The sequence below is a fragment of the Calliphora vicina genome, chromosome 1 (assembly GCF_958450345.1).
Source record: "Calliphora vicina chromosome 1, idCalVici1.1, whole genome shotgun sequence".
In the NCBI taxonomy this organism is placed as follows: Eukaryota; Metazoa; Arthropoda; class Insecta; order Diptera; family Calliphoridae; genus Calliphora; species Calliphora vicina.
Genome location: NC_088780.1, coordinates 63,550,376 through 63,565,978, shown reverse-complemented (window position 1 = coordinate 63,565,978; position 15,603 = coordinate 63,550,376). Strand labels below are relative to the sequence as shown.

The window sequence follows — 15,603 nt, the reverse complement described above, 5'->3', positions numbered from 1 at the left end:
TTATGCTCAAATACTCAAAATCAATAGTTCTCTTGCAATGAAAACAAATCCATAATTCTCCTCATAATATAATATTCCCGTCAAACCATAAACAAAAGTAAAAGTGCAAAACAAAACAATACCGAAATAAGCAAAACAGTGGTCCCCAATCATGTAAATTTACACAAAATTCAGTGATTCCCAATAATTGGATCAAAAGACAAAATAATCTGTGAAAGTTGTAAAATTTTGTTAAATTAGCTAAAAATCGATAAAGTACTTAATTGTATTAATTTTACCTAATATAGAAATGAAAAAAAGATCAGTAATAAATTAAAATTTTAAAAGAAATGAGAAAAGAAAATATTTGCTACCACTGATGTTTCTAAGTGTAAAGTATTGAACAGATAGTCAAAGAAAAGAATAAAATGTGCACCCTATAATGGGCAATATTCGCCGTAGTGAAAACAATGCAACATGTATGAAAATATTTACTAAATACTAAAATTAATTTTCCTAAAACCTAAATCTAATATCACAGATAATTCGTCAAATGACTTAAAAGTTAAAATTCAATGCTTACAAATAATATCACAGTAAAGCTTATAAAAATGATAAATAATTAAAATATGTGAAAAGAAAAATTTAAGTGATTAATAAGTTAAAAGCTTAATAACTAATATCACAGATAAGGAATTTCAAATTAAAGTTTAAACAACATTTTAACAAACTGTGTGTTAAATATCTCGGCTAAAACAATAATGAATTGAAAGTTTTAATAAACAAGAGAAACCAAGTAAAAGAACAAAAGATATGTACCCTATAACTTGTATTAGTCGCACTAGCAAACCATACGACCATTATAATTAAAAGCCTAAATTTAAAATTTAAATTACCTAAATTTAATCTTAAAACTATCACACAAATTAATTATCTTAAAAAGTTAAAAAAACATGCAAATTTAAAAAAAAATATGATTAAAATTGTTTAAAATTTTGTTAAAAGAAATGTTTAAAAGTTTTAAATTTAAAATAAACTTTTACAATTAAAATGTTTCAACGGTTACTAAAGTTTATCTAAAATTAAAATTTAAAGAATTTGCTAAATGATTACAAAACTTAAAAGGAATCTTTGAAATATTTAAATTGTAAAATGTTTAAAATTTTTATATTAAAATAACCTAAATATCAAACAAATGAATAACACAAATCTTAAATTAAAACATAACTAATTGAGAAATCTAAATATGAATATTTAAAACAAAACAATTAAAACACCAAAACCTAAAATATCAAAACCTTAATTAAATATCTTGCGAAAATTAAATCTAGCACACCGTTCCTGGAGAAGGCCTTCTGCAGAGTGTACGATTGGTGAGTGAAATTAAGACATTTTAATTCCTTTTATTTATTTTCTTGCATACTTATTTTATAAAGAAACAAGCAAACAAAACAAATTTATATTGAAGATCGATCGAACACATTACAACTCAAACATGTTGTAACCTAATTTCGTTCATCTACAACTTAAATTCTCTTGGGTCAAACAAATCCTGACCTATATATTTACTTACAACTTATTCTGAACATGCACACAAACCTGTGCAAATTGATCAGCTGTTGCAACCAAGTTCAATGAACTTTTAATATCTTTTTGTTTTGTTTCTTTGTTTATTTTCGTTTATACAAATTGCACAATGGGTCAAAATTACGTAAATAATCTACTTTTGTTTGAATTTTAACTATACAAATTTGGTTATTTTGATATTTAAAATTGCTCCTTATATTGTAATTGATCTTTGTATTGTATTGTTGTTTCATTCGAAACGTTAAATTTTTATTTGTTACAAATTTTATTGTTAGAATTTTAAATTTCCTACTTTTGTTAAAATTTATATTATAAAGCTAGTTTTATGGAATATTAAGATAAATAATGTTAACATTTATCAATTTTTTCTAATTCAATTTTTCTAAATTTTGTTAAAATTTCAAAAGAATTTGTTTAAATGAAAGTTGCTTGAAATTTAAATCTAAATATTAAAACTAAATATGAATAATGTATTTATGATTAATTTAAAAGATAAAAAAATAAATAGTTTGAATATGTTTGCTTAAAATTTAAATAACTTGGTCTTCTTATTGTGAGAATGTGAGAGCTGTTAGATAAAATTTAACCTAGGGGTTCTAGAAATTTATTTATGCCACTAGAACGAAGGTTGGTGAGGGTATCGAGGCATTTGCATCCACTAACATCTGGATTGCATACAAATTTGGCAAAAGGATGAAAACATCAACTTTGATTATATGTAGAATTCCACTTATGACTAGATTAGGGGCTTTATTTTGTTTTTTTAAATCTAGTTTTTTTTTTAAATAAAACGACATGTTAAGTTTAGTTTTTTGGGAGTCTAAAATAAGAGCATGTAATAAACATTGAATCTTAAGGAATAGGACACGAACTCCCCCACCCGACTCCTAGCTAGCTAATCAATGGCTCCCATCGTCCTTTTCCTTAACATTCATTCACCGGAAATCAACGTGTTAAACTTTATTTCAAAACGGAGCATGGCTTAATCCTGTATTTATATAAACTCTTGATTTCCTGGATTTAGTTTTGGCATTTGCGTATAAGTTTGAATTTCTCAGATTTATATTATTTTGTCAAATTCTAAATATATAAAAATCCAATCTTATTTCAAGATTTTGTACGTGTACATTACATTATACCTCCAAGGTTTTCGATTACTGAAAACAAATATGAACATTTTTACGAATCACTAGGACCCCGATTCCTGGCAGCTGGCGATTATAATGCTAAGCATACTCACTGGGGATCAAGACTTGTAACCCCGAAAGGTCGCGCTTTGTTTAATACAATTTCTAAATTGAATTTGAATGTGCTGTCGAGCGGAGAACCAACATACTGGCCTACTGACCAAAGCAAAATACCCGATGTCATTGATTTTGCAGTTACAAAAAATTTACCAATGGAACTAATGCAGGTTAAATCTTCATTAGAATTATCCTCGGATCACTCACCCACCTTCGTTACTCTATTGAACCCCCTAGAAATAGTATCCCCGAATGGTCACTCTGTAATATCAAGCACGAAAATAAATTGGTTGAAATATAGAAAATATATTAGCACACACAGTACAGAAAATATATCTCTAAGAACACCAGAAGATATCGATATCTCACTCAAAAATTTTGAAAAAATATTCTCTATATGGCGAGCTACAAAAAAATTAAAAAGAACTGTTATGAGCAGACCTCCTCTACGTAATTCTAGTGGAGGCTGGGCGAGAAACGATACTGAAAAAGAAACCTGTTTGTTAGTCATCTAAAGAATGTATTTTCCCCAAACGAGTCAAACGACATAATAGAGTTACCACCTACATTACCCCATATTACTGCAGCTGAACCACTTCGTTTTGAGATTTCAGAGATTAACAAGGCTATTGTTGATTTAAACTCCAAAAAATCACCTGGTATTGATAAAATCAGTAACAAGATGCTCCTCGAGCTACCCCAAATTGCATTAAGAATAATCCTATTTATTTTAATGTTAGTTACAATGATACCTAAGCCGGGAAAAGATCACAGTAAAGTAGAATCATATAGACCCATTAGCCTATTGTCAAATATATCAAAGCTATTCGAAAAACTGTTAATGCACAAGTTAAAGCCAATAGTGAATCATTTTGATTGTATTCCAACTCATCAATTCGGATTTCGAGAAAAACATAACACCATAGAACAAACTCACAGGTTGGTAGAAATCATATCCAAGACATTTGAAGAAAAAAATATTGTTCTGCACTCTTCATCGACGTTTCGCAAGCCTTCGACAAAGTATGGCATGAAGGATTATCCATAAAAATAAAACAATATTTACCAGTGAACACACACAAGCTTCTAGAAAGTTATTTAAGTCATCGAAAGTTCGTTCTTAAAGAGGGAGACTTCATAAGTTCACCACAGCCTATTGAAGCAGGCGTACCCCAAGGAAGTATACTGGGTCCCTTCCTATATTTGCTATATACTTGTGATATGCCAACAAACAGTCGAACCCACATATCTACTTTTGCTGATGACACAGCTATACTAGCCATTCATGAAAACCCCCAAGAAGCATCTGTACTGTTACAAGACCATATACTCGACATAGAAAGGTGGTTAAAACAATGGAGAATAAAAGTAAACGAGCAAAAATGTCTACATCTTACATTCACATTGCGTAGAGAATCGTGCCCTCCAATCCTAATAAATAATCATATAATACCTCAACAAACTGAAGTTAAATATCTAGGTCTGCATCTAGACCGACGTCTTACCTGGAAAAAGCATATAGATACGAAATTGACTCAAATGAAGTTAAAATTACTACAAATTTACTGGCTAAAACTCGAGATTGAGTTTAGATTGCAAACTTTTGCTGTACAGCTCAATAATAAAACCCATATGGTGCTATGGAATTCAATAATGGGGCACGGCCTCAGCTTCTAATATTGAAAAAATTCAAAGATTCCAAAATAAAATATTACGAATGATAACAGCAGCGCCTTGGTATGTGAGAAATATTAACATTCATAAGGACCTAGGTGTCTCCCTGGTGCAAAATGAAATAAAAAAACAAGCGGAGTCATATTTTAAAAAGTTAGAAGTTCACCCAAACCCACTCGCACGAACATTAATGGGAAGTAATGGCTACATCCGACTAAGAAGAAGGAATCCAACAGACCTGCGCTAATGATAGGATCTATAAATTAAACAAAATTTTTCGTCCAACTGTGGTGGGACGTAAATAAAAAAATAATATTTAGATTTAAGATTTGAACAAATTATTGATAGTTCACATTATTTTGTGAAGATACAATAAATAAAATATGAAATAAAAAAAATGCGAATAACTCGTAAACTATAAGAGATAATGCAATGTTTTTTTGCAGATCTCGTCTAGTAGATTCCATATATATACAAATCTTTCAAATCGGAAAAATTTGGCATAATTTTTAATTTTTGATATACGCGAGGTGCCCCACTTTGGGGCATTGTGGCTCGGCCCCCCCCCCCTTGGTGTTATAAACCCAAATTCAAAACTTAATCTTATCCTCTATGGCCATGGGAAATTTTATTAAAATCGGGCTATTCGTTTAGAAGTTACAGATTTCCACTTTTTTTCAGATCCCCCACAGTGTGGCGTGCAATATTAGCACGACAAAAACTGTGTGTGCTACTAAAGCACGACCATATATTTTGGTGGATATTCAATGGATTGTGTTTGCTACTAAAAATATCAGACTAGCATTGCAATTTTAATAGTAATAAGAACGAACAGTATGAATATTTATATTAGTTGATTGTGATGAAATGCGATAATTTCATATTTATTGCATAGTCAAATGTAAGAAATATGTTGCTAGAGCTGAATATCGAAACCCTGTTTGCCATTAACCATCCTTCAAGTCGATGCTGCTTATAAATTTGGCGTTACGAAGTCTATTTAGAATGGCATCAATCCGAGGTAGACGGTAAGCATCGGGGACAGATCGTAAATTCAATTGTCGGAAATCCATACAGGTTCGCCACATTCCATTTCTTTTTTTTGACTAATGTAATTGGGAAACTATATGGGCTGTGTGATGGTTCTATACATCCGCGAATCTATGTTTATTCACCTCTGCGTCGATTATCGCTTGCATTGCAGGATTTCGTTGTGCATATCTTATCTTAACTGGGCGATCATCTTTCATAACAATTTTATGTGTGGCGATATTTGAGAACCCAGTGATATTTTGAAATTTTGGCAGTTCTTTTTCCAATAATCGTGTAATTTCCAGTTTATAGTTTGGAATTTTATTACTGTCTTCGTTTATATTTACGCTGGCTGTCTTGTAAGCTGGTTTATTTATATTAAAAATACTGCTTACCTTCTCAATGCGGCTATCATGAAATTGACTTGGTTCCGGATGTTTGCTTTTTAGCATCAGTCCTGCACAACTGAAGGTGGTGTCGAACATCTGCCAGGATAATGTCTACTGTTGCCTCGTTCATGATGAGCAAATTACATTCGGCTGTAATGTTGCCTAGAGTTACTTTAAATCGAACCGCTTTTGAAATTATCTTTTTGGACCCATCAGCTAAAAGCACATCGATGTATGCTGTTACATATAACGGTTTAACTGATAATCGTTGAACTTGTTTTGGTGTAATAAAACTCCTGGTGGCTCCGGTGTCGATGATGGTAGTAATTAAGTTATGTTCTATTAACACTACTGCCTTTATTGTATCTTCTTCCCATAATAGGTGTTAGCGCCACTGTCGATTAGTTATCGGTTACTTATTCTTTATTACTAAGTTTTGTAATCTCAATTACTAAGTTTTTTTGTTATCCCTAAAGCCGAACAGTTGAAAAGACACGTTTTCATAGATAATTCGTGAAATTAAAATTAAAACTCAATTGTCATACTTATTTGTTAACACATATTTGTAAAACAACTAGTGTGTCTTTGCCTCCGTCATATTTTAATCCACATTTTCTGACCAACTCAATGACCATAATACGGTTTTCGCTAGGTAATTGTTGTGGTTCCTTATGACTATGGGCAACCTCGTAGCTGCGGCTGAAGAGTCTACCGTCTTATTATTATTCTCCACTTTTACCGGGGATGTTGTTGGGATGGAAGAGGCTTCCAAAGGTATCTGTAGTCTTGACCTTGGTGATGTTGGAGCTGAGTTACTTGTGGCCTCATGCTTTGATTTTAATTCAAAAAGCTCTTTTAATTCACTCTCGGTATGGTCTGAAGACAGGAATTTTGCAAACCTCTTGCGGAGTTCGTCCACGTTTCCTGCACTATCTTTTCCGAACTGGCCTGGGTACTTAACCAATTCTTCCCGTTTTAGGGAGAATGCCCACGAAGTTTTCAGCATTTTATTAAAATTTTTTTCGAAGTTGGACAATAAAATGTCCCTGCTCGGGCTCCAATTGTAACGACACGTTTCCGCTGGTTGATGGGGTAAGTTCAGCGGAGTCCAGGGTCGTCTAAATAAAACACTTTATTTCACACAACGTTATAAAGCGTACTTTATTTTAACACGAAACACTTAACATAAAACTTGACACTATGTAAAACTGCTGTTGAGGAGGTTGGCGGAGAACTATTTTGTTCTAAAATTGAGTATTTGGAGATTTAATCTCCGTATACACAACCAGGTGCTGTTTAAAGAACAATTGAGAGATGCCACAATCTTTGAAGGTTAACTTCAGTGATTTTTTAGGCAGAAATATAGTGGATAAATTAAAAGTTTAACTTCTGTATGTATCACTACTCTCTCACTATTTGTCTTTAAGTACACAATAAGAAAATATTTGGGGAGAGTTAATCTCCTCACCAAAATTTGTTCTTGCCGCTTGGTCACTTCCTTACAGACTGATCGATGTTCAGCAATTGCACGCCTTTTATACCCTAGAACACTACACTTCCATGTAGGGTTGCCAGATCGAAATCGGTAAAAAGCTTGACATTCAGAAGAAAAAGCTTGATTTTTCTTGACATTAAAGAAAAAAACTTGATTTTTCTTGACAATTTAAAATTCAGTTAAATTAACAAAAGTAAAATTATATATTTTTTTCATTTGATTTAATTTAAACAATGACAGTCTTATGCAAAAAACTTACAACATGCTTACTAACCGTTGTTAAGCTAAATTCGATAAAAGTATATCCAAAAACGAAAATTAGCTTACAACACTTGTAGTAAACCATTGTTAAATATATGAAATTTAATAATGGTTCAACCCTACTTGAAACCTATTTTAAGGAATTCTTTTTACTTTTTATCTTAAAAAAGTGGATTTTAAAGATAAATTTGGAATAACAGACGATACTGTTGCAATTGCTAAACACAATTTCCACTCCGCTGGCGAATAAGTTCCATTTTTTTAATAGTATATGATTTTGTTTGATATTCCTCCGGCAGTAAACTATATGAGGTTCACCAGTGAGTTTGATTGGCATTTTTGTCATTTACTTTTAACCTGCAACGCTATATAGTAATGCAATGTGTAAACATTGTGGAAGAAGGTCCACACAATCTAATATACCCACTCTGGAATTATAACTGTGTGTTTCCACATAGAAATTCATTAAATTTTGTTAAAATTTAACAAAATGTCAATAAAAATAAATTAATAAAATAAATTATATAACAATGATGTTTATTTTTTTACAGAATATTCGTCATTCGAATACTTTTAATAATTATTGAAATAAACTATATAAAAAAGTTTGTACATTAATACATTTTAGCTTAATATAAATTTACTAGAATCAGATATACATCTTTTCTATAATAAATTAGTTGTTATCTTCAAAAATTTATTATTACTAAAAACAATCAATGAAAAAAAGAAAATTAACGAATATTTTATCCTAATTGAAAGCAACACTAACAACGAAAAAGGGGAAATAAATGAGAAGCATTGCCAGCTTAGACAAAAATCAGTACATTAGTTATTTATGCCTTTAATAAACGTTTTTGCATACAATACTTTTATAAATGGGTTTTAAAGCTAAAGTGTTAGGTAACAAAATTGTGTTTTAAATCTACAATAAGGTTTTTTTTGCATAAGACTGTAAATCTATATATTTTGCCACATGTATTTGGTATTGCCATCTGAAAATGATGTTTTTTGTCGGTATATTGTATTTTCAATAGAAAAATATTTTTAGTTGTCAAAAGTTTGTAAAATAAACAAAATCCGCCTATGTTTTTGACTTGGCAAATTAATTTGATGGAAAAATTTCTAAAATTCCTTTTTAGCTTGACAAATGAATTTTTTTATTGATTCATGACAAGCATTGAAAAAGCTTGACAATCAAGCCAAATCAAGCCCGTCTGGCAACCCTACTTCCATGGTAGGAATGACTACTTGTTTATGCCACTACACTATAGGTTAAATTACTACTTTTTCTGTGCTAAATTAATAACGACTACAAAATCATGGTATACAAACCAAAACCTTAAACAATTTCGAAAGTAAGAATAATTCTATTAAAAAAAAGGAATTTAACCCACTAAGACCAAAAATTAACCCATTTACAATCATTAATGCAAACTTAATACATTCATTTATTTTAATTATACTAAAACTTTTAGTAATTGCCCAGCAAAAACTTTACTTACCTAGTAAGCCAGCAAGTATAATTGGAGCAAAGCGATAACTACTTATTATTTGACTGAAACACTACTTACCGTTGTTCGAGATTTTTAAAAAATTCAGGGGTCAAGCTTACAAATGTACTTACAATCAGTTGAGAAATAAGTAGTAAATTCACAACAAGAATATGTAGCTAAAAAAAAAAAACACAAAAAATATTGCCTTGTGTGGGAATCGAACAGTCACATTATTTGCTTGTGTTTGATAGTCAAGCTGCTAACTCACTGCTCCATGTACGAGTTATTTTATTGTAAGTTAACAATAGTTTTAACATCAACATATAAATGAATATGATATGAACAAAAAAATGAATGGCTTTGACAGGTGGCGAACCACTAACCTCCCGTTTTCCAGTCAAACACACTAGATAGCTGTGCTAAATGCAAAAGTTCATTACCAGCCTGCATAAAAATAAGTACTTATTCTAGTAAATAAAATAATGTGCTGGGTAACCACCACTCCTTACAAAAGAATGCATGAAATAACTAGTGGTCATTACAAAAATTCACAAAATTTTTCCTGGGTGGTTAAATCTAATTAATTTTGTAAATTTGAATCAAAAATGTCCTCTTCGCTTTCATTAATTTCATTGTCTTGGTGGCTAAAGTGGGTGGTGGTGTTGGGTTCACTGCAACATAACAGTTGAATTACTTCTGGTAGAAGTGTGAAACGTTTCCGGTTTTGTAAGCGCCTATCTAAAAATGATGTGGAAATTAATGGATCTGAGGTACAGCTTAATATTAATTCGGAGCCGAAAAAATATGTCTTCTCCGCTTCCATTACAGCGTCTTTTTGCATCTCAAACATTTTTCAGCAATATGAAGTAAAATAGATTGCATAGAAACTTTTGCTTTTAAAATTTCAATAATTTATATTCGTGAGTGATTTTCGGAAGTGTTTTATACGGGACCCTTGACCAATTATGGACCGATCGTCATGAAATTAGGTCGTGTGATTATTTTCTTTATGAGAGTTGAATTTTCTGTTGAATTTTATGTGTATACCAAAATTTTTAAGAGATTTATGCACGTTAAAGTTATTTTCGGAAGAGGGTATTATATGGGAGCTGTGATTAATTAAGGACCGATCATCATAAAATTAGCTGACATGAATTCCGTATATATAAAATTTATTTGGAGCAAAATTTTTGTAGATACCTATATAAATTAAATATTTATAACCGATAAAGTGCAATTACGGGAAGAAATTTGTATGGGGGCTAGATGGTATAATGGACCTATTTCGCCCAATTTAAATAGGCTTCGTCCTTGGGCCGAAAAAATTATATGTACCATATTAAGGTGGGTGTTAGACTAATATTCTTGGATATTACAAACATCTGCACAAACGCATTATACCCTCCCCACTATGGTGGTGTAGGGTATAACAAATTTATTGTTTTCGTTATATGCTTCACCACTTCATCTGAAAATATGTTTACTTCAATTTTGTCCACTACATATTTGAAAACGGCATAAAATTTTTCTTTTTTTGAATTTTCGTTAAGCCAAATTTCAAACAATAACCTAAAAAAGATAGTATTATTCGAAAACGGCTAAAAATGGCTATTATATGTAAGTGAAAATTGGTTTATAACATTTCAATATATTCATTTCTGATTTCACTTAAACCGCCGAACTTTGCCGAAATTAAAAGCTTCCACGAAGTTACATTTTGAAAACAATCGCAGCACTTTTAAGGTTATGTTAAAAAAGTGGATTTATTTCAAGCAAGTTAAACAATTTTATCACATTTTTTAACAAAAAACATTACTTATTTACTTATTATATTGTTCTCCATTTTCACTTTCTTGTATATAACTCGCGAAATTATTTAAACATGCAATTGAAAATTTAAAAGCAATACAGGCTTTTCAACAAAATTTATTAAGTAATTACGATGCAATGCCTTTGACTGCGTGTTGTCAAATGGAATTTAATATTTACCAAAAACAAAAAGCTGATTTAGTTAATTTAGAGTATTGGTTACAAAATGGCATTAAAAAAAGTGCAATATTTGCATTTGAAAAATTGGACTTTAGCACAGTTTTGGTAGCCGTTTAACCTATAGTGTACTGACTAATAGATAGCGCTGTTTATATTAAAAGCAGTTACATTCAAATCAATTACTTAAACAAAACAGATTAATAACAAAATTTATACAGTTTAATTCCAAATACAATAAAAATAATAAGAAAAAAATTTAAATAAATAATATTTCAAGATATGATAAGTATACAAAATATTCGTGTTGTCGAAAACGAACTCTGACTTTCTACGTTACAACACATAATGCAATTTGCAATATGCCTTGGTATGTCCATATTCTTGGCAATTCATACATTGGACGGGTCCAAATCGTTTATGTGGTTCTTCTACAGTAATTTTACGATGCAATTAGGGTTTTTAATTTCCCGACCTTTTTTGATTCCCGGGAATCGGGAAATTATTTTCTACATTCCCGGGTACCCGGCTACTCCCGAGATTTATAATGATACTGTAAATTAGGAATATTATAGCCGAATTTCATATAAAAACATAGTGTTATAAATATTATATATCAGAGCTTCGAATTAATTAATACAATTTGAGCTTAATTCACTAAAGTCTTAATCCGTAATTAAAAAATGTCAGCCTTTCATTTCATAAATCCATTCCCAATATTTAATTTTTTAGATTCATTCAAAAGCCTTTGTTTAAACTGTATTAATTTTGAAGTTAATTAAAACAGAATTTATTCAAACTTTGAATGATTAAATTTTTGTTAATTCAAATTAAGTTAACAGTTTTTTTCTTGATTCAGTTTTGTTTTTATCATTTACAAACTTAATTTAAAAAAATGTTAAGCCTTTTTGTAAGAGATTTGAATGAAAGCCAAATTTAATCATTTAATACATTTTTGAAGTTATTTTGTTATGGATTTGAAGAAGAAATTTGAAGAAATTAGAATGATTCAATAAGAAATAAATAATGAATTCTCTTTTTAAATTTTCATACAAAAAACCCCAAATAAATAATATTGCAGAGATGTAAGTAAAAAACTATAAAAAAACATTTCAGGTTTTTTTTTGGTGAAAAAAATTTAGTTCTAATTTGTTTTCTTTGTATTTTCATTAGTTTTTTATTCCCAGGATTCCCGACTAAAAATCCCGGGAATCGGGTAGTGAAAAATTTGCAAAATTTCCGGGAAATTTGTACCGGGAATTCCCGGGATAAAACCCTAGATGCAATAAATACTTCAGGTTATATATGGGGTGTGTTTAATTTTTTTTTCAGATTTATGACACCGGGTTCAAGTTCAACACGGAAGAGTTTGGTCGGGGTTTTTTGCGATTTCCAGTGGTTCAACATTACAGTCAATACCCTTTATTACAACTTGTAGATCCTTGCTTCCTTTGAGCTGATAAGTGTAAAAACTTTTCTTTTGAGTTTCAAAATCTGTTACAACCTTTCTATAATCGTTTTCACTATGTATTTTAGTTTCATGAATCGTGCCTTTCTTGAACCAGTGCTCTGCACCAGTGAATTCGAATTATTTTCTCTCCAGTAAATGGGGGGTGGTTTTGTAGAGTTGATTTTATTTACTGGTTCATCTGTTTAACATTCCAAAATAGAAAAACAATTTTCATTGTTTAGTCTGTCAGGTTCACTATCCTTATATAATTTAGCCAATGGTGCCGCTTTCGAAGACTTGGGACTTCGTGCCCGTTTAATTATTGTAAAATACCGGTCCATTCCAACCTGTATTTGGGATTTATTATCTTTATTTAATAGTTCACTAATCTTGGGTATAGCGCCGCTTAATGGGTTAATTTCATTTGTAGTCAGTGTGGTGGATTTCGCATCTGAAGCTGATATAGCTAGCATAATTTCAGGCATAAATAAAAAAATTTTATTTTCTGGTATCTCCAGACTTACAGTAGTTGAATTTTCTTTCGTTTGACAATCATTAGTTGTTGTCAATTCGGGGGAACAAGAACGAGCACGGTTAACAGGCTTGGCGGTTAAAAACAAGTTGTCATCTATTCTTCTGTTTGTTTTGTTTATTTTTTTATCTGCATTAACTGTTACGTATGCATTTCTGCCGTTTACACTTAACCTTCGCTCACTGTTTACGTTAAAGAGTAGTTGTAATTACTTTAGTTAACACTCTTGATATTTATTTAACCCTCCGTTAGTCGCAATCATTTTCAATCAAGACTAGTTGCAATGTATCAAATTGATATCAATAAAAAAGGCGCGTTTGACATAAAAACAATATTAAATGCAATGTATTTAAAAGAGCAATACAAAAAATTGCAGTAAAAATATTATTTTATCAAAAAATAGTTTAAAATTTAGGCTGATTAAAAAAATTTACAAAAAAAAAAATTTGCTTGTATCAACCTGATCAGTTGCGAGTAACGGAGTGTTAATAGTTAATGCACAAAAAAGGTTCAAAAAAAATAAAGAATTTTCTTTACTTATTTGTCTTTTAGTTCTTGTTTTTTTATTAATAATATTATTAAAATAAAAGCGTCCTTTCGCGTAAATAATAAACAGGTGATATTTATATTTATTTTCCGATAGAAACATTAAAATAACGAATTAACTCGGTGTAAAAATAAAACACGTCCAATTTCAATCACAGTGTGATTAACATCAATTTTATAATGAGAATAATATTGATGTTATACCAAAACACATCAAATTGCCAAAATCTTCGTCCAAACGAGATATATTGGGCCATTGTTAAACGTAAACTGAAAAATAGTGCAGGTACAGTAAATAACCAGATTTTGACGAGAACATTGTGGAATAAATATGCTGGAATAACGGTAGAAGTGGGAAGAAAATTTTTTGCAGCTATTAATGGTAGGCATAAGAAGAAAAGCCAGAAAATTTATTCGCAATAAAGACACATAAACCTACAGTTATATTTTTTTAAAGCTTAATAAATTACCTTTAATTTCATGTATAAAATGTTAACATATGTTGTTTCATTTAAAAGTTATGCTCGCTTTAATCCGTACCGATTTTAAGTGGCCACTTCTTTAAAATGTTCGAATTTTTTAAATGGAGTAAGATGGATTTTAAGTTTTTTTGTATCTGTATTAGTTTAGAAGATATAAGGTTACCGAATTTACTCGTTTTCACCACCTAAACATTCGAATCTCCAAAAATGTATAGTTTTGGAGAGGGAGCAACCTACATTTAAAATTTCATGGTTCTTGCTTCAGACCTTTAAACTACAAGATCATCCAAATTCCCTTGCAAGGGAATTGCTATTCTTTTATGGTCACGCCTTAGATGAATGGATTTTATTAATGAATACTTTTTGTTGGATATTGCGATGACAATAAAAACTTTATTTATTATTTATGTTCAGATGATAGAAAGATTAAAGAAAACACAAGATGATGAAAAAAATAAAATAAAAACACTAATGAATAGCTTAAGATACATAATACACTTACACTGAAACCGTTTCCAAATTGAGTTACCATCAATAAAGCCAGTAGAAGATTATAGTACTGCATTTTGTGCTAAAAGAATATAGAAAATTTTATGTTTTATATTATTAAAATTATATATCGCACTTGTTCAACAATACTGTATTAACTCAAAATTTTAAAAATTCACTTTTTGCAAGAAATCAACTAACAATATCAATATCTATCTACTGTAAAAATTTCAACGTAATCCGATTACTCTTTCATCTCGAAAACCTCATTTGAGACCATTTTCGTGATAATTAGTGACTACCTTTGTATCAACAAAAAGGTATTATTTTGAGTTAATGCAAACAATTAGAAAAAAATCCTGGACGTCAAACTTTTGAGATATTTATTAAAAACGAAACATATAAAAATGTACATTAAATTAAGACAAAAAAATTAAAAGTGAAGTGTTCTAGTCCTCTTTTTATAATTATTTTCATTTGTCTCCCTCACGACACTCCAACAGTAGTGACCTAGCATATTCTGATCCCAAAAATCTTGATAATTCCTCTCGAAGAACTTCAAATCTTGATGGAAACGCTCTCCATTTTCGTTACTCATGTGTCCGAGGTTTTAAGGGAAAAAATCCATGTAAAAGAATGTAAAAAGTGAATTTTGAGGGACATATTTACACCCATCAGTTAAAAATTATGTAATAAATTCGCAACAATATCTCTGTAATTTTGACTTTTCTTATTCCCCAAAAATTCTTGAACAACAAGTTTAAAAGAATTCCATGCTGCTTTTTCAACATAAAAAATTCATAAAAACGTACTTTTTATGAATTTCTACATCCACTTTTTTACTATTAATCCTTAAATTTTATACCTATATAAATAAACAATTTATGTATATATAAAAATATTCTTTATTTTAAAAATTTAAAATAAATTAAACGGTGTTAAAGGGAAGCAAAGTTCTATG

General features: G+C 30.3%; 1 protein-coding gene across 1 annotated transcript in view; it reads right to left on the bottom strand.

Moving 5' to 3' along the window:
- LOC135963152 (aminopeptidase N) overlaps window positions 1–14,718 on the bottom strand; it is a 153,779-nt gene extending 139,061 nt beyond the window's left edge. Inside the window, exon 1 of the mRNA XM_065514926.1 lies at window positions 14,656–14,718. Coding sequence (XP_065370998.1) covers window positions 14,656–14,718 — 63 coding nt within the window. The remainder of the gene's footprint in view (window positions 1–14,655) is intronic.
- Between the last annotated feature and the right edge of the window lie 885 nt (window positions 14,719–15,603).